Source organism: Dipodomys spectabilis, unplaced genomic scaffold (assembly GCF_019054845.1).
Source record: "Dipodomys spectabilis isolate Male_0828 unplaced genomic scaffold, ASM1905484v1 ptg000201l, whole genome shotgun sequence".
Lineage (NCBI taxonomy): Eukaryota > Metazoa > Chordata > Mammalia > Rodentia > Heteromyidae > Dipodomys > Dipodomys spectabilis.
Window position 1 is genome coordinate 149,810 of NW_024870878.1, and position 24,712 is coordinate 174,521.

Here is a 24,712-nt window from a genome sequence, read left to right on the forward strand (position 1 = left end):
TGCACAACTTAAGTGCCTGAAAGGGTTCTCAGAAAGTCTAGGGGATAGGGCAGAATCTTCTGAAATTCATGGTGGTGAGATCAGACTTATCCAATTTATTGTATATTGGACTTAATAGTGGAGTTCATAAAATGCAGATTCCAGAACTGCTTTTCCTGGTTTCAGCTCCATACCTCTGAACATGGGACTAAGAATCTGCAGTTTCATAATCATTCCAAAACAATTGTTGATATAAGAGGCTCATGTAACTCTAATTGAATATAAAAGCAACCCACTGTTGTACTGATTTAGGGCAGGGGTAAAGTTCAGTGTTAGAGTATATGTTTAGCACCTATCAAATGAACACTGATTTATGAAGGTGTGGTAATATAAGCACTTAAATAATTTCCTAAGGTAATTTTTAATATACTTTATTGTAAAAATACTGTACAGAGGGGCCTAAGGCAATTATTATTTTCTCATTGGGTTGGGTTTAAACTCAGGACCTTGCACTTAGTAGACAGCCAGCACTTTCTTGCACTGGTAAATTTTAAGATAAGGTCTAACTTCTTGCATGGATTCTGTGCTTAAAACATGATCTTCCTATTTTAGGCATTCACTTTCAGTGAGATAACAGCATCTTAGCTTCCATAACTACCCTTCACCTTTTGAAATGGTCTCTCACAGATTTTTTTTCTATCTGAGATTGCCCCAAACCACAGTCCTTCCCAAATCAGCCTCACAAGTGGCTGGTATAATAGGAGGAAACCATCTCCAGTGATTGCATCAGACAGGGACATACATGTATATCCAGGTTATTCTTGAACCACAATCTTCCAACCTCAGCTTCCCAAGTAGCAAGGAATACAGGCATGAGCCAGCACAGGCAGCACAATCAGGAACATAGGAAGGATGACTACAAACATCTCCCTTCTATTGGATGAGTACTACCTAGTACTTCCCTGTACTTCCTCAGTAACCAGGACTCCCAAAACATTGAAATATTTGCATTGTTTTTTGGTCAGGCAAGACTATCTTGGAAACAAAGGCAGTAAAGAAGTTAAGGGAGAAAAATGTCCCCTCTTTTGGTTCAGATTGAAGAGTTCCATTGAGAAATCCCAGGAACAGAGCTCTAAATAGAGTATGTCCATGACAATTAGTATTTGTCTGCCTGTCTCATCTAAGATCTATCAAACTACCACCCTGGGTTCCACGTGGCCATATTGAGAACCAAGAGAAGATACATTCCCATATTCAGGTTATTAGAGCAAGGATGGGCTGAACTTAAGGAAGCTGATGCTCCAGAGATACAGAATATAATCTCACATGAAAATATAAACTACACCAATCAGGTTACCTCTGGTGAAAGTCTGGATTCAAATAGACATGGAGAATTCAAGTTGATTACCAGTAGCTTACAGTTGATCAAAGAAGAAAGGCTGGAGAAGGAGAGAGAAGAAGAAAGGTGAGAGAGGCAATGGGGAGCCATGAGTAAAGAGGGGATGCTGGTCAGTGAGCAGAAGAGAATGGACAGATTCACAGTCACAAATGGAAACTTCCAGGAATGCTGAGAAATGAGAAAAATGAAAAGTGTGCTTAACTACACAAGGTAAAAGCAGATTAGAAATGTTCTTCACACTCTGAAAACATTACAGGATGGAATAGGAGAAACCCTAGGACTCCTTGGCTCAGGCCGAAATTTTCTGAATAGAGACCCAGAAACACAACAAATCAAAGAAAGGTTGGACAAATGGGATTGCATTAAGTTGCAGAGCTTCTGCATGGCAAAGGACATAGCTAGCAAGATCAATAGAAAGCCCACAGATTGGGAGAAGATCTTCACTAGCCATACAACAGACAAGGGTCTCATATCTAAAACATACTTGGAACTCAAAAAATTAAATCCCCCAACAATAAATCCTCAAAGAAACAACTGCCCAATAAATAAGTGGGCGAAAGACTTAGAGAAACTTCTCTGAAGAAGAAAGAAGGATGGCCAATAGACACATGAAGAAATGTTCAACATCCCTAGCCATAAAAGAAATGCAAATCAAAACAACATTGAGATACCACCTCACTCCAGTTAGAATGGCAAAAATCAAGAACTCTAACAACAACAGATGCTGGAGGGGATGTGGACAGAAGAGAACCTTACTTCATTGTTGGTGGGAATGTAAACTTGTTCAACCACTTTGGAAAGCAGTATGGAGGTTCCTCAAAAGACTTCACATAGAGCTCCCCTATGACCCAGCAATCCCACTTTTGAGCATTTACCCAAATGTTTACAAACAAGACCACACTAAAGCTACCAGCACAACAATGTTTATTGCAGCATTATTTACCATAGCTAAGATATGGAACCAACCCAGATGCCCTTCAGTAGATGAATGGATCAAGAAAAATGTGGTATATATACACAATGGAATTCTATGCCTCCATCAGAAAGAATGACATTGCCCCATTTGTTAGGAAATGGAAAAACTTGGAAAAAAATATATTAAGTAAAGTAAGCCAGGCCCAAAGAAACACAGGTCCCATGGTTTCCCTTATTTGCAATATCTTGTATATGTATGAGTCAAGCGGAAAAGGTCAGATAATGTGATGTTAGGAAAATGAACCCTTAGATATGTATTTTAATCTTTTTTTTCTTTCATGCATGTGTTTCTAACGCATTTATAAGATTATTTCTTTGTTGCTTTTTATGTCCCTCCCCCACAGTGTAACCCCTGCTTTCACTATATTTGATGTCAGTATAACTTGTGGAGGAGATGGGGAAAAACAAATCGTTTAAGGATTCAGGTGTACCTGTTGCAACAATGAGAAGTACAAGTTCTCATGTCAAAAACGAGCTTTACAAAGTCGGTCGTCGGTTGGGGGGGGGGAAGGATTAGATGGGGGGAGAGGGGAGGCTGGGAAGGGATGTGAAGGGTAAACAAAGGAGGAGGCTGCAATGCTTGGTAAGAAATGTAGGCATTATCCTGCCCATGTAATTGTAAACCCTCTGTACAGTATGTTCACAAATAAAATAAAATTAAAAAAAAATAGAAATGTTCTCCACTTAAGTAACTGTAACCTCATTGCACATGCTTCGGAGAGTCTTCATCATTCAAACACACAAAAACAATGAAAGGAAACCAGGATTAAGTGAGCTCTTTGTATGCAATGTACTTGCTGAGTGTTTATTGTATTTTCTCCTTAACTCAAAATTGCATGATATATGCAGTTAATACCAGAAAATTCTGGTCCATCATTTTCACACTAGAATTCTAATGGAATATCTAGACCCACAAAATAGAATAGCTATCACCACATGTTGTTAACAAGTATTTAAAATGTAGGCAGTATAGAAGTATCCTGGGGGAAGCCCTTAAAGAGATCTGGGAGGGCTGGGATTGTGGGGGAGAGAACAATACAGGCATCCTCCCTGGGTATCAGAAAGCCTTGATGATTTCAGGTCAGTTCTGCTTCACTCCAGAGACAAACCCCAGGGAAAAGCTAGAGTAGAACATGGCAGCAGGAGAGAAGAGGAAGAGCAGCAGCTGGGAAGCAGGAGACCAGGAATGGATTATGCTGACAGCCTACCAGGATAAGAAACATTGGGAAAAACATGAAAAGGATTGTGAAAATGGGACTGGCCTGAAGAAAGGATGGGGTTCCCTGGAGGGATTTCTAAACTGTGAAAGAATGGAAAACAGAGCTGTGAAGGAAGAAAAGGGAAGGCATGCAGTTCTGCTGTTGCAGATTGCTCATCTATTGGACCTAGAACCAGGGTTGATTGTTTATGGTAATGTGAGACACAGAGAAGTCTAGAACCCACTTAAATTCTCTAAGGAATCACAGTTAGTGTGAGGGAGACCAGGAGAGTTGACTTATAAAAACTGTGCACCTATCCAGCAAGAGCTGGATCCAGTAGCATGGGGGAGGATCTGCTGTCATGGTGACTCCACCCACTCTACCTGAATCACAGGATTCTGGCCACACCCCTGACTTCATGTTTCTCTGACCAATGGGATACAAGAATTGAGACCACGCCCACATTCCATGCTGCCTAGTAGCACTGGGATCCCCTCTATTGGCTCACACCACTAAAGGAGTTGAAGGAGGTAGAGGTGGTGAGTGGTGAGGAGGTGATTTTGAAGAAATAGTTGGAGGTAGACAGAGTTACTAGTGATACAACAGAATTGATTTTAGACAGCCTGGGAATGTGGCCCCCCCACCTTCACCGTCCCAGTGCTGGTATGTCTGAGAAAAAAAGAGAAAAAAAAGTAGCTGCAGGAAGGAAACTACTGCAAGAATACCAGCAGAGGAATGGTCCTGCTAGACCTGGAGAATCCAAGAAGAGAAAAATGAAAGAGGGAGGTAACCCCAAGACAAACACTGCTGGGGACTGTCCTTTACTCAAGGGTGCGGCCCAAGACCATGCAGACCCTGAGCCTCCTCCTCCCCTGGGCATTGTCACAGCTGCCAGGGTCCAGAGTGTCACAGCTCCCAATAACACCAAGGACTTGGAGAGACACAACCAACACCTGGTGCTTGCCCTGGACTCCAGCACAATACAAAAGCAGCAGTTCTGCATTGAGATCCAACAAAAACTGAAGCAGGAAATGAAAGAGCTGCAGGATCAGCAGGGAAAAGACAAGGAGAAGATGGCCTGTGTGCACGAAGCTCTGAAAACAGAGCTGGAGCAGCACAAGCTATCGATACAGATGCTGATTAGCGAAAAATCAGACTTACAATCTGCCCTGGCCCACAAGCAGCACAAGGCCAATGAAAGAGCACTGGAGCAGGAGGGTCTTACCAGCTGCCTGCAGGCTGCACAGCAGCGCATAACAGAACTAGAAACAACATTGTCTGCAGTCAACACCACGCAGAATGAAACTGAGAACAACAACACAGAGCTCATGAAAGCCCTGAATCGCGTGAAGCTGCAGCTCCAGGAAAAGACCAGAAGTATTGAAGACCTGGAGAATGAGAACACCGAGCTGCAGGAGAGGCTGGAAGTGCTTCTGACACAGAAGGCCGGCATGAAAATGCAAATCCACAAGTTCCAAGAGGAACTAGTGAAGCAGGCAGAGTTGGAAAGTCAACTCAACAACATGAAGGAGTTGGTGGCAAGATTAAAGGAGGAGAGAGACACCTTTGCGGAGGACCTGAGGCTGGAGAGCTCCACGGGGAAAGAGAAAGTCCAGCAGCTGCTAGAGCAGGTGAGCCAGCTGAGAGAGGAGAAAGAGCAAGGGATGAGGCAGGTGTTGGAGTTGGAGAGCAAGCTGGTGGAGCTGAGAGAGCAGCTGTCAGTGCTGTGGCCCCCACAGCCACTTGCAGGGCCAGCTCAGGCTGAGCAGCAGCTGCAGGCCCACACCCTGCAGTTGCAGAAGGAGCTCAAGACTCTGGAGGAGCAACTTCACCTCCAGGTGGAGGAGAACCAGAGCCTCAGTCTCCAGAACCTGGAGCAGCAGCAGCGGCTGTGGATACTGGAAAAGAAAGCTGAGGAATGGGCACAGCATGCCAAGGACCGGCGCAAGATACTGGAGACGATGGAGAAGAAACAGGAGACCTTGAAACGCACGCTGGTGCACAACCGCCAGCTGAAAGAAGAGCTGGCCCAGCTGCAGGATGCCTTGCAGAGGCTGAGCGCTGAGAAGGGGGAGCTCGCCAGCATCCTGCACACAGAGCAGCAGGAGAAGACAACCCTGCAGGCGAAGCTGGATGAGCTGGAGGAGGAATTCAAAGAAGGAATAGATGTGGCTGAGTTCAAGCGCCAAGCAGCTGAGGATCTGCAGGAGCTGCATGACAAGTACCTGGCCCAGGTGCAGGAGCTGAGCGCCTCCTGCAAACAGCACAGGGCCACTAACCAGCAGCTGATGTCAGAGAAGGAGACCCTGCAGCAGCACCTGCTGAAGCAGGGCCATCTGATGGACCAGCTGAAGCAGGAGCAGGTGCAGAGCAAGTTGCTGTCTCAGGTGGAAAGGGAGAAGTTACAGGACACTCTGAAGTGCCTGGAAGCAACAAGACAGGAGAATGCACAGCTGCGGGCCCAGCTGAGCACCCTGGCTTTCCCCAGGGAAGATGAAGGCCTGAGCCAAGAAGACGACAAGGGTGAGGAGGCGACTCCCCATGATGTGACTGTCCCAGAGGACGTAGACAACCTGCAGAGCATGTGTGATTTTTACATGGACGCACTGTCCATCGCAGAAGGCAGGAAGGCAAGGATGAACCGGCAGCTGCAGGAGCAGCAGGCCCACTGCGGGTGCCTGAGTCAGCTGGCAGCCCAGTGCCAGAGAAAGCTGGAGAGCCTGGCCACCTTCCCCCAGCGCTGCATCCACAGGCTGTTCAGCAAGAGGAAGCAGGACACACAGGCGCCCAAGAAGCAGCTGCACATCTGCTTCCCTGAAGACTTGGCTGGCAAGGGGCACCCCCAGAATCATGTGGACGACCTCCACCATCGCTGCAGCCAGCTGACCCAACACCTGGCCACCATGGAAGAGACCATCGTGCTGTACAAAGAACAGCAAGAAGTCCTGGAGAAGCTGTGTCAGGAGAAAGATCAGTGTGTGAGCCAGCTGTCCCAGGAGAAGAGGAGGAAGAGGAAGGAGCTGAAGGAGCTGTTGCTGCACCTTACAGGGGAGAGCACAGAGTGCCAGGACATGATGCTGGCAGGCGCCCAGGCCCCTGCTGCTGACGTCCCCTCAGACCTCTCAGTCCCCCTGAAGATGGAGGTCAGGGAGGAGCAGCAAGCTGTGAAGATGTGCATCTTCAAGAAAACTTGAAGCCTGTCCCTGGAGAGGCTGGGGCGCCTGGGCCCCTAGAGAGCCCCACTGCAGAGCCTCCTGTACTGCTGCTGCCTGCCATCCAGCCCCAGCAAGAGCCCACAGATGGGGGTGAAGAGTCCTGCCTCCCTTTCTTCTATAAGCCACAAGCAGATGATGCATTTGGTATCATCACCATCTAAAGACCTGGCAGCCACTGCTTAGACAAGTCGACTCCTGTCCTCTGCAGGACATGGCAGTTGGGTGGCATTTTCTCAGTTCTTGTTACTATGGGAGATGGGAAGGGTAACAGTAAGAGAGCAGCCAATCCTGAGAGGTGGCCAATCTTTAGGAAAGTATATTGGTTGCTAGTGAAGGGTCCCAGGTGATGTTTTTTACAATGACTAAATTCTTTCTATGAATGGAAAAGATGGGAAGGGATGATATAGTTTTCACTTAGCATATTATCTTAGTGATACTTTATAAGTCACTTCTCTATTAACGTTCTGGTGTTTGTGATACATTCTTATGCTGATTTATGGCATACTTTTCATAATTCTTTAATATTTTTGAGGAGAAAATTTGTGTTTTTCCCCCTCAACTGAGTTATTTCATCATTTAACCTTGTATGTTGGTGCATTCACGCATGTTAAATATTGTGCACCAGTAACAAATTCTTTTTTTAAATTTTAATCCGACATAATGCTAGTACAGTGAGGTGAAAAAAATAGTACAAACTGTTAAAATGAAAATGTTTTTAAACCTGACAACTTGGAAAAAAGAAATAGTGACATCAGGATAAATGGAGGATTCCTGTAGTAGAATAATGCAGAATAATAACACACAATTGTAGAATGTGTATAATGAGAATGCCAAATATCTCAATTTTTCACTTATGAATTGTTCAAGTCGCATATTCAGTGAATCAAATAAAGTATTAAAACTAATTTACTCTGTGTGTGTGTGTGTGTGTGTGTGTGTGTGTGTGCATGTGTGCTGATCTGTAGGCTTGATCTTGTGTGCTGTTCCTGGGCTTATTTTGCATCCCTTGTGGCTTTTTAGTGGATAGAGGTAAGAGTGTCACTGACTTTCCTATCAGGTCTGGCTTCTATTGCAGTCTTCAGATCTAAGCCTCCTGAGTAGCTAGGGCTACTATTGAGAGACCGTGGTACCTATCTCTGTCTGTCTGTCTGTGTCTCTGTGTCTGTGTCTGAGTCTGTGTCTGTGTCTCTGTCTGTGTCTGTGTCTCTGTCTGTATCTGTCTCTATATCTCTCTCTCTCTGATGTAGGTTCTCGGGCTACAAATCAGGGCCTGGGTGCTTTCCTAAAGGCTCTCTGCCACTTGACCACTGCCACACTTCAGTACTTAATTGACAAGAAGAGTCTTGAGGACTTATCTAGGCTGACTTTGAGCTGCAATTTTCAGATCTTAGCCTCTTGAGTAGCTAAGATTAGCCTTGTGAGCCCACAGTGCCCAATGTGCTCTTTTTTAACTTACCACTCAAACCTAGTAGAAGATTAAAAATTAAAATGCATCCTCTTGTTTGGGACACTGCTGGCAGTAACTTCTGGGTTAATGACACAGCGTCAATGATATGTTAAAGATGAGTACATGCTTCCCACGATGAAACCAGTGTCCTCTCGGGTCCTCACAAGAAATAGAGAGGTGATGCATATTGCCCGAGTGCATTGTAGTTGTCTATGTCATTGCCATAATTATTCTTTCATGCATAAGGCTGTTTCTCTTTCCACAAGGAAGTGGAGTTCATTCTCTCTTTGAATCTGAGTTAATTTTGAGACTTCTCGTGACCAGAAGAAACTGATGAAAGTGATGCTGCTCAGTTTTGAGTGCAGCCTACAATGAGTATTATCTTCCTGTTTGCTCTTGCCTACTAATGAACAGGGTATAAAGGAACTGGCTAGAGATTACTGGAGGGAAGAAGATGATGTGGAGGTGCTTTTAAATGCCCTACATTTGATGAGCCTTGTAGGATCTTGCAGCCTAACTGAACAACCTAACAATGTTCCCAGCAAATCATTGACTGAAAGGCAGACCCATTAAGAAGTTGTGAAGTTATGGTTGTTGCAGGACACTAAGTTTTGCAGTGACTGGTCACAAAAGCAATAGATCAAATATGCTTTTTATATGCAAAATAACTGGTTTTAGGCCCTGGAGTGGCACTATAACCAAGAATGATCCCTGCCCTCCATGAGCTGAGTGTGTCAAGGGAGTGATCACACAGAATTACTCAATAACTTCAGCATTCGAACTGGAGACCAGGGACAGGTGTTTTTTTCTTAATGGTGGTACTGAATTTGCACTGAGAACATCACCCTTTATAGGGAAGAATTCTGGTGATCCCTGCCTCTAGCACTTTATGACACTGATGTTTTTCAGTCATTTATTTATTTATTTATTTTTGTGCCTCTCCTGGGGTTTGAACTCAGCGCTTAGATGCTATCCCTAAGCTTTTTTTGTTCAAGGCCAGCACTCTACCACTTCAGCCATAGCTTCACTTTTGGCTTTTTTTGGAGCTAATAGTCTCATAGGTTTTCTTGCCCGGCCTAGCTTCACTTGGTGATCTTCAGATCTCTGCCTCTTGATTAGCTATGATTACAAGCCTGAGCCACTGGCACAGATCTGAACCACTGGCTGACACTTATCATCTTGACTCTTGCTACCTGACTAGGCTGACTTCAGAACTATGTTCCTCCTCCTCCTCCATCATATCTGTTGTCCCTGGGATGACAGGTGGGCATCACTGTGCCTGGTTTCTTCAGTCCAGGTAGAGTCTCCTGCCCTTTTTCACCTGGGTTGACCTGTACTCATTGTGCTCCCATTCCCTGGCTTTGTATAACTGAAATGGCAAGTGTATCCCACAGCACAAGCTGCTATTGTTGTAAGCCTTCGCCTAGGTTGTTTATGAACCATCATGCTAAAAAGATATGTGAAGCAGGTTTGGACTTCCCTTGGGTGGGCTTTACTATTCTGTGGTCGTTGATGGGCCTCAGCTAGGATTGCCTACTGCTCAGACTAGGATCTCAGGCTCAGGCCTGCTGAGGAAGCACTGGCTGTGGCTTCACACTTGTTTTCTCAGTGACTGCTTCTATATATGGCTGCCTTCAGCCCTCTGCTGATGATGAGAGAAAGAAGCAGCCAATCCAACAGGAATCCTCCTGGCTCTCCTTAAAGACAGCTACACAGGGCTAACTGTGCCTTTTAATTTGACGATGAAGAGAAGAAAGAAACTGCAGTATGGAGAATTTACCTAGGCACTGGTACCTTAGAAAACGTTTTAGTCTCCCAGGGTAGACTTACTGACTTCTCCCCAAAGTAGGATACATAGATCTATGGGAGCTTTAGCCTCCATATGTTTTCCCTAGGATAGAACTTACTGTCAGTCATTCTGTGTGCATCAGGGTTTCCTTGGGTATTTTTCTTTCCTGTGGTTCCAGTGTTCAGTTTCCCTTTAGTTGGCCATTTGCACTGTGTGGCCTTTTTGCCTGGATATTGTCTCTGAACTAGGCCCCTCCTTTATGTTTCCCTGAATAGTGAATGGTTGATAGGCTATAGAGTCTCAGGTGCTAAATTATGAGTATTTCAGCTAGAAAGCCAGCCATTGAAGGTTTGGAGTGGTACCATTTGGGGAACTCTAAAAACATTGTCCTTGGCACTGTGGGCACCATTGAATATAAAAGACTTGAGCAAAGGACACTAGCATTGATTTACGTTGACTTTTTGCCACTTCTCCTTCACAGTCTTCCCAAACGAAGGAGGCCTGTTGCACAATATGTGGATCTCTGAAGTGGAAAGTTTTGCCATATACAAGAGAGTTTGTTTATAAGGCCACCACTGGAGGCAAGGGAAATGAAGTGTTGGGGGCCTTTGCATTCATGGTCCAACTTTCTGGCTCCCATTGGTGCAAGTTCAGTAAGTGGCAGGATTAGGATCCTCTCTGAGTACAGTTTTTAACTTCCCATTTCCAAGGGTCCCTCCTCAGGCCCAAGTTCAGGGATGGTAGCTGCAATAAATTTGAGCTACTTCCAGATTCCTGATGAGCAAACACTCAACTGCAAGACAACCATACATCAGAGGGGTGTCTGCTGTAGAGTAATTGGGTGTAAGTTGCTCAACTCTGTTCTCTGAAACTGATGAAAAAAAGGAATAACTGAAAGCTAGTGAAGCAAAGCAAGTTTCTTTTTCTGCCTTTCCATTTCTAGGGTGTCATCAGTAACTCAGCAACTCATTAAAATCAAACTAACAAAATAGAAACAAAATCACATATGGTCAAAATTGTACTTAGCTTCCTCTAGTGCCTATAAATTCAGTCACATACCACTTAGCAAGGCTTGCTTTGGTCATCAGTGGACTACATACATGAAAGCGAGTACAAAAGAGGATTTTGTAGCTGAAGAAGTGGGGCACAATGACATCAAATGCAGCATAATATGTGTGGTGATGCTTATTGAACATCCCATTTTTTTACTGCCTATGTTTATTACTTTTTATTGTGAAGGTGATGTACAGGAAGGTTACAGTTTCATAAGTAAGGAAATGAGTACAATTCATGTTGAACATAGTTAGCCTTCTCTCTCATTTTCTCTTGCTATCCCTTATATCCCCATTTCTCCCCCCCTCCAAGTTGTAAAGTTCACTTCCAACATAGTATCTTGTGAGTATCACTATTGCATTGGTTCACTCTTTGGACATCCTATTTCTTCGTGTGTGCGTGTGTGTGTGTGTGTGTGTGTGTGTGTGTGTGTGTGTGTGTGTATAAGTATTATTTTAGTTAGTGAAAATAAATTATGCTTCCTTAAAAAAGCAGTATTATCACTACATCATAAAATCTGATATAAACCCACTTACCTTCCAAAACCAAAGGTAATATTTTACTAAAATAATATACCAAAGTCTTTACAAGTTAACTTCTCCAGGCTTCACACACATAAGAAATCCTTATGGCAGACAAATAATAGCTCCATACCAAAACATAGATAGCTGGAACAAAATCACTATGAATAAATGACACCCTGGAAATAACTGATAGGTGTTTTACATAGATTTGTCAACAATGATAGGTACAAGTTAATTTTGGAATTCAGGTAAAGACTGAAATGTATCAGTGTACAAAGTAACCCATTTATTTCAATGCACATAGTATTAAGCATCTTTTTTTCCTTTTTTCTTTTTTTGTTGTTTTACTTGAATCACACCCCAGCCTTTTGTTTATATTTTGCTTTTGAGACGGGGTTTCACTAACTGCTAGCTAGCCTCAAACTCAGTTCCTTATGTCTCCACCTCCCAAGTAGCTAGGATTACAGGAATATACCACCCAGAAAAATAGTTACATTTAAGGTCAATCCTAGTTGTTCCCTATGTAATCCATTTTTATTTGAAAAGCATAGACAGTTAAGTCAGAACCTACTCCAAAAACATTCTAGGATTCTTTGATAAAATCAGATTAAGAGGTGGTAGACTCCATTTCAGTCAGTGCCTGAAATAGTTTCACAAAGCAAGAAGATTTTTCTTAACGGATTCTCTCTTAACTCTGCTGTAGCTTCTTAAATCTCATAGACAGGGAAAGACCAGTCTTACCATTTTGAGAACCAGGTCTTCATTCTAGGTCTTCTTTATGTAACTTAGGAATTCCTCTTTTTCCATTTAGCAGCCACTTTTTTTTTTTTCACCATTCATGCAGTTGCTGTAACACAGCACCAATTTCCTTCCTGGAAGAAATGCCCACTTTTCTAATATCATGTCTGCTCATAGGGAAGAGGGCAGGGACCACTGCTGCATCTCCGTGAGGAGACTGCGTTCACCCTGGTACTTCAGCAGCTCACATACTCTGGCATTTGCATCTGGCTCTCTGGAATCTACAATGAAGTTTTGATAGGGTTTCAATGGTTTTGAACGATTTGATGCTTTAACTAAGTCTTTCCTATTTTTAACTCTAAATAAGCCAAGGTTTTTTCTCTTCTTTTGAAATCTTCAACCTCAAATCCCATTTTGTGACATCATCTTGTACTTTCTGCAGTGAGGCCAAGATGGTCCTTCGCTTTGCTGAGCAACCTTCAATATTTTTACTGACTTCACTAAATTCTTCTAAACTTGCAATTGTGGATAAACCTTTATGAGGAGCCATATCAAGATCATAGATCAGGTGAAATAAGTCATTTACACATTTACCAACAAGTATTTTTTTCAGTTCTACCCAAATGCACTCTCCTGATAGTCCAGCCAAGCCTTTTGCATTTTCTGCGATCACTTCCAAAGTCTCAGTGTCATGTTTACCAGGTTTGTCCACAATTCTGCCATCAAACCTGAAGTAGCTTAAAATCCGAAGTTAATCTTCTTATATTCTTTGATGTGTGTGTCCTACAAACCGTAACTTTCTTATTTTTTTAAAATCTTCATAGCCATTAAAGTAATTGAATCAATAACCATCAAGGCCTAGAAACATGGAGTTTATAGTGAGGTCTCTGTGTTCGGCATCCTTCTGCTGGGCAGTTGTGAATTCTACCCAGGTATGTCTGCCCTCAGTTGTGACATCTATCCTCAGTGTGGTAATTTCAAAATTGTCTTCACGAAGCCTGGCTGTGATGGTTCCTTGCTTCTCTCCTTTGTTGGTCATCTGAATGCCACCTGACAGAAACATCTCCTTGATTTGGGTTGGGGTGGCAAAATCAACATCTTGAAGTTTCACCCCATTTGGCAGATCCCTCACCACTCCTCCTGCTGTTCTCAGCTTTTGATTCTCTTTCACAAATAATTCTGTCAGACTCTTCAATCCTCCCGTGAAAAGGGATTGGAATCTTGGAGACTGCCGCTTCAAGACAGAGCCTTCTCCAGCCTGCATCCTGTCCCGCCTGCCCAGGACACAGCAGCCTCTGCATCTGGAGAAGTGGCCACACACATCTGCCAGGTGGGCACGCGGGCACACCGACCACACTTCCCTGCTCACCCACCACACTTCCCTGTGCATGCACCACACTTCCCTGCGCATGCACCACACTTCCCTGCACACCCAGCACAGTTCCCTGCACACCCAGCACAGTTCCCTGCGCACCCACCACACTTCCCTGCAGGTGGGGGTGAGATGCGATTTTATTCATCAACTGCCAGAGGCTCACCTCCTTGTCTAGAGGTGGCTCAACCCCAGCCAAGCAAGAGGGCCAGGCCTTGAGTTCAAGCCCCACTCGCACCAAACTTCAAGTAAAAAAAAAAGTACACTTTCCTATCCCTCCCGAAGGGCAGACTTTGGGGTACTTTGGGGGGAGAAGGAGGGTTGCAGGACTCCAGAGAACAAACTAGATCTCCAGATCATCGCAGTCACCCCACCTGCACCCAGAAGTCCTGACCCCTCCCCCCACAGAGACCTCACCGCACACAGGGGGCCCTGAGACGACCCTGGCTCTCAGGATGCAACCCACCCATCTCAATGGGGGCAGGTGCTGGGGGAGTAGGAAGCCCCCTTCCCCGCCACGTGGATCAGGCAGATCTGACTCCCGCTTGCTCAGAAACCCGTCCTGGGCCCAACCCGCATGGTGCCCAGAGGACCCCTGCTCGCCCTCTTTCCTCTGTGAGAAAACCCCTCGGGCCAAGTGCCATGGGGCCTGCCAGGCCCGGCCTCTTGCCCCAACCTCCTGGTTCCCCCCCCCAAAGAGGCCATGCATGGGGCGCCAGGATGGGGGCCCACCAGCAACGGCTTACCCCTGAACATCCTAGTCATTAGTCACTAGTCACTAGTCACAGAAGAGTAGAGCTGATGCAGTCATATCCAGAAGACTGCACCTGATAAGGAACAATTGTTACTCGCTTATGTTCCTAGAATAGTATATTCACTTACAATGGTGTTTAATAATTACTTATTATTGAGTAAGAAGAAAATGTCACTCTTGCCTGTCTTTTGGATTAACATTTTTATTTAGTTTTAAATTGTGTACATCAGAGAAAATAGGCAATAATTACCTTTCTGAATCTGGCTTGTTTTGGTTAATAGAACCTTCAGTTCTACCCAGATATCTGCAAATGACATAATTCCTTTCTTTGTGAGCTAGTAATGTTGCATCGTGAGTATGTGCCACACTTTCTATTTTTATTAGCATCAATTGGTTGCACACAGTGATCTCATTTTGAGTTGCCAAGTACGCATAGACCGTGCCTTGATGAGACTCATCCTTCTCTCTTCCTTCCTCATCTTCCTCTACTCTTCCCAAAGTAGCCTCAATAAGCTTCATTTTCACCCAGCTGCAAAAAAATATTTTGACTATATTCACCCTCCTTCATCCTCATTAACCCTCTTCCTTCCCAAATAGTTCTCCCACCCCAGACAGTATATGCTTCACTTTCCTAACATTCATTTTTGTTAAAGTACATATTAATTATTCAAAGGTGGTTACCATTGTATTTCACACATGTACTTACTGTACTTTATGTGATTAATCCCTTTACTTACTCTTGCTTTTTACAGTGTTCTACCCTCTATTTATTCATAGCTTTCAGTGAGTTTGGTTTTATTATCTCACTAACAGGTGCAATTGTATTTTGGCACTGTTCGCTTTCTAGCATTCTCTTTTCTCCTCCTCACTTTTAACATTTTCACAATTGCAACAGGATAATTTATACATGCACACACATACACTCATATGTGTTAAGAAGTTAGTGTTTTTGTGGGTTTTTTTTGTCTTGGTACTGGGGCTTCAATTCAGAGCCTGGGTGCTGTGCCTGAGCCTTTTGCTCAGGAATAGTACTCTACCACCTTAACCACAACTTACTTTCTAGCCTTTAGGTTGTTGATTATTGGTAAGAGTCTTCTGGACTTTGTTTCTTAGGCTGACTTTGAACCATGAGCCTCATATCTCAGTCAGCTGAGTAACAGTAATTACAGGTGTGAGCTACTAGTGCCTGGCCAAAGACAAGATTTTTAAAAATTAAGCTTCTGAAAGAAATAGAAGTTTATCTATTTAAACTCACTTTAGAATATTTTCACCTATTTTTCTCTGGATAATTTTTGTTCAATTAGGAACAGTGTTTGATTTATATCAATTCAGAAGGCCAATGATATGTTCTGATAGCTTATATAGAGAATAAGAATAGTAAAGGTAGTCTAATATATCTGAATATTTTGTGGATGATCAATGTTCATTATAATGGGGCTCAACTTTGCTTCGAACCACCTGATATAAACCAGGCCTTCCAAATGCTGCATTATCCCTTTTAATTTTTTTCATTTGTTTACCTTTCTGTTTCCTTTTCTGGAATTGTCTATTGCAGTGGGCTGCCTCACTTTGCCAAGTCTAAACTCCATAGGGTTAGAAGAGATTATATCTGCCTTCTGTCTTTAAACCACACAGGAAACAACATAAAGTCCTTCTGAAGAGTGCCTTCCAAAATTGTTTATCTTTTTGGTGAATTTTTTTTTCTTTCCCTTACTAGATAGGTTGAATGCCCCAGGTAAACCTCTGACTGGATTTCTAATATTTACCACGTGTGGGACTTCTTTGGACACGCATTTCCAAAACCAGTATCAAGAGATGTGTGGTACCCCAAATCTCCTGTGAAGTGATACTGTAAGAGTATCTTCAGGCTTTCTGGTTGTTGAAAGTCATTACTATTGATTGGCATGACTTCTAGTTTCAGGTGGTATTGAGTTTTATAAATATGAATTTAACAACTTTTATACAACTTCAAGGGACCTTTGTAAAGTAGCCCAGAGCTTTCAGACAGTGATAAATCATCCAAAGGGATTAGCAAGTTTGAAAAGCAACGTTTATTAGCTAACATGACTATTTGTTTTTCCACCCAGATTTCCTCTCCAAGAAAATTTATAGCCATGCCTCTCTGGCTGAAATATCTCCCATAACAAAACTGGATCGAATATGCACCCAATCCATTGCTTTTGCCTTCTTAATAACTAAATTGGATTGACTAGGTTGTTGATCTCATTGATTGTGTAGAAATCCTTTAAGTTGGCTGGAAAGAGAAAAATAAAAAGCAATTAGGTTAGCAATTGTCTGAGTTTGTGATCACAAGAAAACATGAGTTGTGTTCTTTGCAGACTAACTTTGCCTTTATTGATGGACCTAATTGGGAAAGCTATTTCTTCTTTTTTTTCCCCTGAGAAAGGGTAATTGCATTACTGACAACAAAATACTTTTTTCTCTGAAAGGTTTTGTACTCTTTTGGGTCTAGAATCTGAATCACAATAAATCATCAGTTTTAAACTTTCCTTACAGAATAAAAAGAATAGATGCATTCTTGATTAGGAAAATAAAAAAAGCAATTCCCAATTATTTTGGTCTCTAGCATAAAAATAGAATAAAATCATCCTTAGGATTTTAAATCACTCAATTTCACTTTGTTGGAGTGTGAAGATATCATTCTAACTAGTATTGTCGGTATATGCAGAGTTTTAATCCCTCCTTATTTAGGAAAATTTCTGGGGAATTCAGAAAATCAAATGATAGATATCTTAGACATTTCTGTTTCAAGATAAAGAATGGAGGAAAAATTATTACTGAGTAAACCAAGAAAAGATTTTAAAACCAGCTTAGTGTCCTTTCAATTAGGAATATTTCCCTTTGGTACTTGAGAGTCAATCCAGGGCCTGGTACATGCCTCCAAACAAGCCCTCTTGCACTGAGTTATGTCCTCAGCTTTTAAAGCAGATTTAACAATGAGGTTTTATTCTCATTTTAAATATTTTTATTGTATTAACTAAAGGAGCTTTAGCTTTAAGATCTGTGCTATACCTTCTCTTTTTGTATTAAAAAAAATATTGTAAAGATGCTGTACAGAGGGGCTACAGTTACATGAGTAAGGTAATGAGTACATTTCCTATCAAGCATTGTTACCCCCTCCTTTTTCTCCTACTATCCCTTCCCTCCCTCACCTCCCAAGTTCTAAAGTTCATTTCCAACATAGTGTCTTATACATCTCATTGTTAAAATGGGTCAACCTGTATCCTTGTTTCAGTATTTTATTTCCCTTCCCCTCCCCAACTGAGAAAAATGTATATACAAGATTCAGGGCACTGGAGTCAAATGAGGTGAAAACAGGGGTTATACCATGGGGGAAGAATATACAAAAGAAACAAAAAATCATATAGTACATTAAAAACATCAATGACAAAGATAAAACCTCTTGTGCCCTATCTTGGGGTTCACTTCACTTAGCATCATCTTATATGGTCATATGTACATAGTTTTTGAGCTTTTCTGTTTATCTGATAAGATTATCCTAGATGTATACTAGTTATCGAAAATAAGGGAAACCATGGTACCTATATTTCTTTGGACCTGGCTTACTTCACTTAATATGATTTTTTCCCATGTCTTTCCATTTCCTAACAAATGGGGAGGTGTCATTCTTTCTGATGGAAGCATAGATTTCATATAGTTATATAGATAGATATAGATTGATATAGATAGATATATCTATCTATATCACATTTTCTTGATCCATTCATCTGCTGAGAGGCATCTGGGTTGGTTCCATATCTTATCTATGGTGAATAATGCTGTGATAAACATAGTTGTGCTGGTAGCTTTAGTATGGCCTTGTTTGTGATCATTTGGGTAAATGCCTAGACGTGGGATTGCTGAATCATAGGGGAGCTTTATGTGTTGTCTTTTGAGGAATCTCTATTCTGATTTCCACAATGGTTGAACAAGTCTACACTCCCCCCAACAGTGCAGTAGGGTTCCCTTTTGGCCACATCCCCTCCAGCATCTGTTGTTATTAGATTTCTTGATTATAGCCATTCTAACTGGGGTGAATCAGTTTTGCATATGGAATGGGTCCCATTGTTGAAGGGCAGACACAAAATGATTAATCATATAAGATGGTGTAGATTACCACCCCGTGGGCCACTACCATTCCTGGATCTTCTCTTGCTTTTGGTTTGGTGCTGTGTTTGCTGCCTTCTGATTAGTATGTGCCTTGAGTCAGGCAACTTTATGCTACATTTGCTAATGGCTACCAAGCCTGTTATAAATTTCACTAATAAAAGTTGGAATTTTTGACAGTTGGCATTTAGAGACAGGAATACAAAGCTATCACCTTTCTTAAATTAGCCTTGGGCTATGAATAGTGGGTTCCATAAGTCTTGGAATGCACCATGTTTGAATTTCAGCACAAGCAGTAAGTGATGCTTGATGACTTTTGCCATATGGTTGTTGGTTGTGTGTCTCATGGAGTCATTGGCCTTTATTCAAACACTGCTCAGGAGAAAACCACATACTCTGCAATATAGGGGCTCATCTGGTGATCACCCTTGTAGAGAAGATGTCCTGGCATGCAACACTGAGCTCTACATTCCAAAAGCTGATGGCTGACTAGGGTTGTGATTACTTCCACTACTGCTGCCTGTGCCTCTATCAGAAAGAACAATCATGGTGTCCAGGGCTTTGGGAGAATACTGCTATATACTGGATCTCGTGAAAAGCAGCCCCAAGAGCTTTACTCCATGACTATAAAAGTATCTGGAGAGACTGTTGCCCTGTTGAGTGTCTATAAAATGGACTGCAAAAGACTGGATTCAGTTGAATGTTGCAACTTAACAATATGATGAATTAATTCAAGCAACGTACACTTAGGGTCTCTGAGTTCATTTTTTGTAACTGAAAAGTATAGAAAGGATCACTTTATATGATCCTTTGTCATATAGTTTCAGAAGTTTCTGTCCATAGTCAGCTGTGGCATTGAGGTAAGGCAAATCATCAGGTATTTGGAGCACTTGGTAGAAAGTTTGTAAAACTCCAGCTCAACAGAAAGAAATCTGAGTGTGCTGGGTTCTCCTGTCATTCCAGCTACAACAGAGAAGCCTAAAACAGATGGATCACAGTCCAAGAATGTTGCCTGGATAGGAAGCCAGACTTTATGTAAAAAATAACCAGTACGAGAAAAGAACTGGAGTCATCAGTTAGCAGTAGAGCACTTGCCTAGTAAGCTCCAGGTCAAGTTCAACCCCAGAACTGCCAGAAAAAAAACAACTAACAAACAGGAAAACAACAAATAATACTGTTAATGGGAAAATAATATGAACAGATGAAGCACAAATGGCCAATTAATATATGAAAAAAGCACTACATTTGTACTCATCAGAGAAATGCAAATCTCACTACATTGAGATTCTATCACATTCCAGTGAGAAAGGCAAAAAATACTGATGACATTGTGGGGGATTGGGGTGAGAGGAGGCAGTAAAAGGGAAACTTCTTACACGAATGGGGATGTAAATTAGTGTAGCCACTATAGAAGTGTAAACGGAGGTTCCTCAAAAACAGAATCAACATATGACTCAACTCTACCACTGTTGGGCATATACCTAAAAGAATGTAAGTCTGCATACAATAGAGATACCTGTGCTATATTCACAAAACCAAGCTGTAGAATCAGCCTAGGTAACAATAAACCAATGAATAGATAAAGGAAATGTAATATATATTCAAATATAATTGTATTCAGTCATAAAGAAAAATGAAATCTGTTTTTGCAGGAAAATGTTTGGAGTTGGCGATGATTATATTAAGTAAAATAAGCCATGCTCAGAAAGATGAATATCACATTTTCTATTATATGTGGAATCCAGATTTAAAAGACAAAATGAAAACTCAGGTGGATTATTAGGAAAGAGGAAGGGGAACAGCATGAAAGGAAGAGGAAGACAAGGCAGGGGAATAGGGCAGGTAAACAATATAAAATGTATTTACACATAGAAATATATAAACAGACACATGTATATACACATGTTCACATACATAATAAAAAAAGATAATAAAAAGCATGTTATTTTTTATAAAACGTACACCAAGAATTTTTTAAAAGGTTGCAAGTGTTAGCTTTTGTGTTCAAACTTTGGTACTGCCCCAAATATTTTTTTTTCTTAAGAGCTAAAAGTGCTGATGTCAGGGTGTCACATTTAGGGAAGGAAATGTAAAGTGGAAGCCAGAAAGTCAGAGAGATTTGCAGGTCTTAAAAATTGAAGTTGGAATGTGGGATGATAAGCCAAGGAAGGCTAGCAGCTTCTAGAAGCAGGAAACTATAAGGAAACAGGTTTTCCATAAAAATCTCCCAAAAGAACAAACACTTTGAATATCTTGATTTTTAGTTCAGTGAGACTGATTTTGGACTTAGAACTACATGTTAACAGATTTGTGGAGGTTTCTAGCCACCAAGTGTGTGGTACTTTGTTTTAGCAGCAATAGGAAATGAATACCAAAAGGCAGTCTGATCACATCTGAAAAGCCACAGGACTAGACTCCTACTGGCTTCCTGCTGCAGACTTGATCAAGCACTACAATAACTTACACAACCAGTTCTAATTCAACGGAAGGAGAAATGTCACATTTCCATTGTCCCCCAATCAGCAGCTGGAACTGTAATGAAGTCTCTTACTATCATTGCACCTTTTTCTCCCTTGTCTGAAGTATGGCAAAGGCAACAAAAACATCCCTGAACCAGTCAGCTTTCTGGACTTTAGGTAGAAATTTTCCCCCTTGCTCTACTTTGAAGCACAATAAAAACTCAAACTATGCACCTTTCCCTTGCTAAAGCTGCCCTGTTCATGACCAGCTGCTCTCTTCTCCCAAAAGGTCTCAGCATGTCTCATCAGCTTCTCATGTCCAAGGGTAAGTTGTGGAGTCATCCATTCCATCATCCTAACCCATCCCAGGGGGGCCAGAGAACACAAGATCATCTCAGCTGGCCAAGTAAAATCCTGTGGCACATTGTTAGAAGCATTTTGTCAAATGATTTCTTTTAAGAGGCTGGAAATTTACATTAAACTAAGCCAGGACTTTTAATGTGTTTCAGTGTATCCTCTCAGGCTCCTTCCAGAAGGGTTTTACCTTTGTCATGAAGATTTAAAGACTGGGAAGTACTATGCCAAGATAACTTGGTTTCAAACCCAGGATTGGATGATAATCAAGGAAGATCAGGATATCACACAGATGATGTCAAGGAGCCTGCTTCAGAAAAATTGGCCTAGATTTGTGGGGAACAAGGGCCATCTTGGATGATACCCAAGAATGATCCAACATAAACTTTACATGTCAAGTAGACAAACTTGGGGCTCAAAATATTTTTGTTTATCATCCTAAAAGAAAAATAAAAATTTCACCTTTTCCTGCCACATTTTCTGTAGCATCAAAATGAATAAAAAGTAGAAAAATTTCAAGTGTTTGAGGAAATCTGTGTATGTTTGTGGGACTGTGATGGTGAGGTGTGTGGATGTGTGTGTGTGTGTGTGTGTGTGTGAGAGAGAGAGAGAGAGAGAGAGAGAGAGAGAGAGAGAGACAGAGAGAGACAGAGAGAGACAGAGAGAGACAGAGAGAACAGCAGGCTGTTAAAAGAGGAGAGAGAAAATTGTGCTTAAATAAAAATAAAAATGGTGAAATTTTATTGTAGGACATAAAGGTTCTGAACATACCAGCTAGGATGCCTTTTCCAAACTAAAAGTAAACATTTTCATAATACATTTTATGTTCTTAAAGTCATTTGGTGGTATTTGCCTTTTTTGGAAGCTTGGTCAAAAGTGCAATTCATGTTAGAAATATAGATAGTAGAAAACCTGGAGGGAAATTTGGGGCTCTACTGCAGGACGCTGTCCCTGGCAAAGCCTGCATCTTCTTTAGACCTGGGGAGCTTGCCTGCAGGTGGTGCATGGCAGACCTTCCTACTTGTGCCGACTAAAAGAATCTAGACAAAGGCAATATATGTGTTCTCCCTGATCCCTAACAAACTTATCATTGCTTTAAAACATTCCTTCTGTCATGATGTTCATGTCAGTCTTAACTGGAATGCAGATAAAGGAGAAATGAAGGCTGGAAATAAAATCCTTTCAAATAGTTCATCACTTGTGTTTGAGAAAACTTCTACTCACTTCTAGTGAGCTTGACTCCTAAAGAGTCAAGGATACTCACATGCACAGTTAATTCAATTTAAAATATACTTATTGAGGGGAGTTCCGGGAAGATGGCGGAGGAGAAGCTGGAATCTGAACAAGCTCTTGCATAGAAAACAGTTTCAGAGTTCCAGTGAACAGTGCCAAGCCAGAGAATCACACCAAGTGTGCCATCACAGGACAGAGAGTTAGTCAAGAGAGGGGAAGCCAAGCAGACACATCTGAGTACCTGCCAGCAGCTGTTGCTGTGGCTGCAGGGTCGCAGCAGCGACCACCGCCGCTGCGGGGGCACACCTGAGACACAGTCCAGGAGGAAGGAGCCAGAAGCAGCGGACGAGCGGATTCTACTCAACACCAGCAAGAACCGACAAGGAGCGGACAACTTCATCCTGCACTTTGCAGACCAGAGAAGACCCGGGATCCAAGACTCGGCGTGAGTAGAAGCCCGACTTCCTCACTTTCTCAGGGAGCAGAGGAGGGAAGGCCACCCCTCCCCCCCCAGCACCGGTGATCTCCATCTTGGATACCGACAAAGCTCGGAGGAGCGGCTAGCTCCAGCTCAGACCTTGGAATAAAATGAGTCATTTAGCAGGTCACAAGAACTTAACGGCGAAGTGACCTCACAGACTCAGTTCCATCCAGGGAAAAGTCACCCAGCTCAGGCGCCAGCCATTGGAGTGGCTCTCCTCACCGGGTAACCAGAGCCAGAGGCTGCCCCTCCCTCTAGCAGCCTCCACAATCAATTGAAAAACAGAAACCCTGAGAATGGCTCCAGGCTGGGTGCTGTGAGTTTTTTTTCACAAAATAGCTCCAGGGAAAAGCTACTGTTTGTTGAAAGGCCTCAACTCTACCCAGAACCTAGCCTCATCACTGCATCCCCCTCTTTTGTGATTCTCAAAGCAGACCACCCTCCCAGTAAACTAACCTGGGAGGGGGATCTCAAAATCTTGGGTAAAGCAGAGCATTTTTCTGCCTGTTCCAACAAACTGACTTAAGAAACCAATCAATCCACAGGACCTCAAGCTGACCAGAGACTCCAACCAGACTCTGGTTACAGACAAAAGGGAGATACAGGACTCTTTCCACCCCTCCCAAAAAAAAAAAAATCAAAGAACTTTTTTTTTCTTCTTCTTTTCTTTTTTTCTTTTTTTTGTTTTGTTTTTTTTTTTCATTTTTTGTTACCTTATATATATAAAAAAATTTTTTTGCTTTTCTAAAACTTTTATTGGTCTTTAATTTTTGCCTCTTCTGAAAAAATAATTGTTTTCCATTAACTTTTTTTTTTTCTCCTCTTATAATTTTTATTTTAGGAATACGTGATTGTGTGTTTTCCCTTCTTTTCTTGTCTTCTTTCTCTTTTTCTTTCATTCTTAATTATCTTTTTGTTTTTTGTCTAGCTCTACTGAACTTCTGATCTTTTCTTCTCACTTTTCTATCCTTTCCATCTTTTCCTCTTTGTTCTTCTTTATGTGATTTAACCCTTGTCCTGCACATCCTCAGATAAACCCGTAGTTAACCAGTAGACCCTATCCCCCATTGTGTACACACTAAATCCACAAACTTATTACTCAATTCAAAACCTCTGAGACTTAAATTCATTAATAGCAGTACTACCTCTTTATACCTATATAATATTTTAAGCATTTTTTTAAAGTTTTTCACATCTCCTCTATGTCCCTCCCTTTCTCTCAACATATTCATATTCCTCTATAAATAGATCGTCTTTTAATCTCTAAAATAACATTAATTTTTACGTTTCTTTTTTTTTTCTGGTCTCTTTTCATTCCCCTTTCCCTTTCTTCTTTTTCTCTCTCTCTCTACTTGCATCCTACCCAACCTATTTCCTGCATTGTGATTAGGACATAGTTAACTCTCCCTGTGCCTCCCCACACCAATCTATTACTATTTTTTACCCACATCTCTCCCTAACCCTAATAATTTCTGGTTTTCCAAATTCTTCTCTGTGGTTCGAAGCCCTGTAACATATAGTTGTTTGATGTCGAATAGATGTATCTGTTGAACTAGATTGTATCTGTAGACTATTGACTGTACAAATGCAAACTTTGGTTGATGGTTGCCTTA

The 24,712-nt window shown here is 42.0% G+C and overlaps 1 protein-coding gene and 1 pseudogene across 1 annotated transcript; one reads left to right on the forward strand and one right to left on the reverse strand.

Moving 5' to 3' along the window:
• Nucleotides 1-4,217: 4,217 nt before the first annotated feature.
• On the forward strand, nt 4,218-6,746 carry LOC122122025 (golgin subfamily A member 2-like). Its single transcript, XM_042696195.1, has one exon. It carries the CDS (start codon nt 4,218-4,220, stop codon nt 6,744-6,746), a length of 2,529 nt encoding a protein of 842 aa, XP_042552129.1.
• A 5,599-nt stretch (nt 6,747-12,345) lies between these two features.
• On the reverse strand, nt 12,346-14,963 carry LOC122122026 (annotated as a pseudogene).
• Between the last annotated feature and the right edge of the window lie 9,749 nt (nt 14,964-24,712).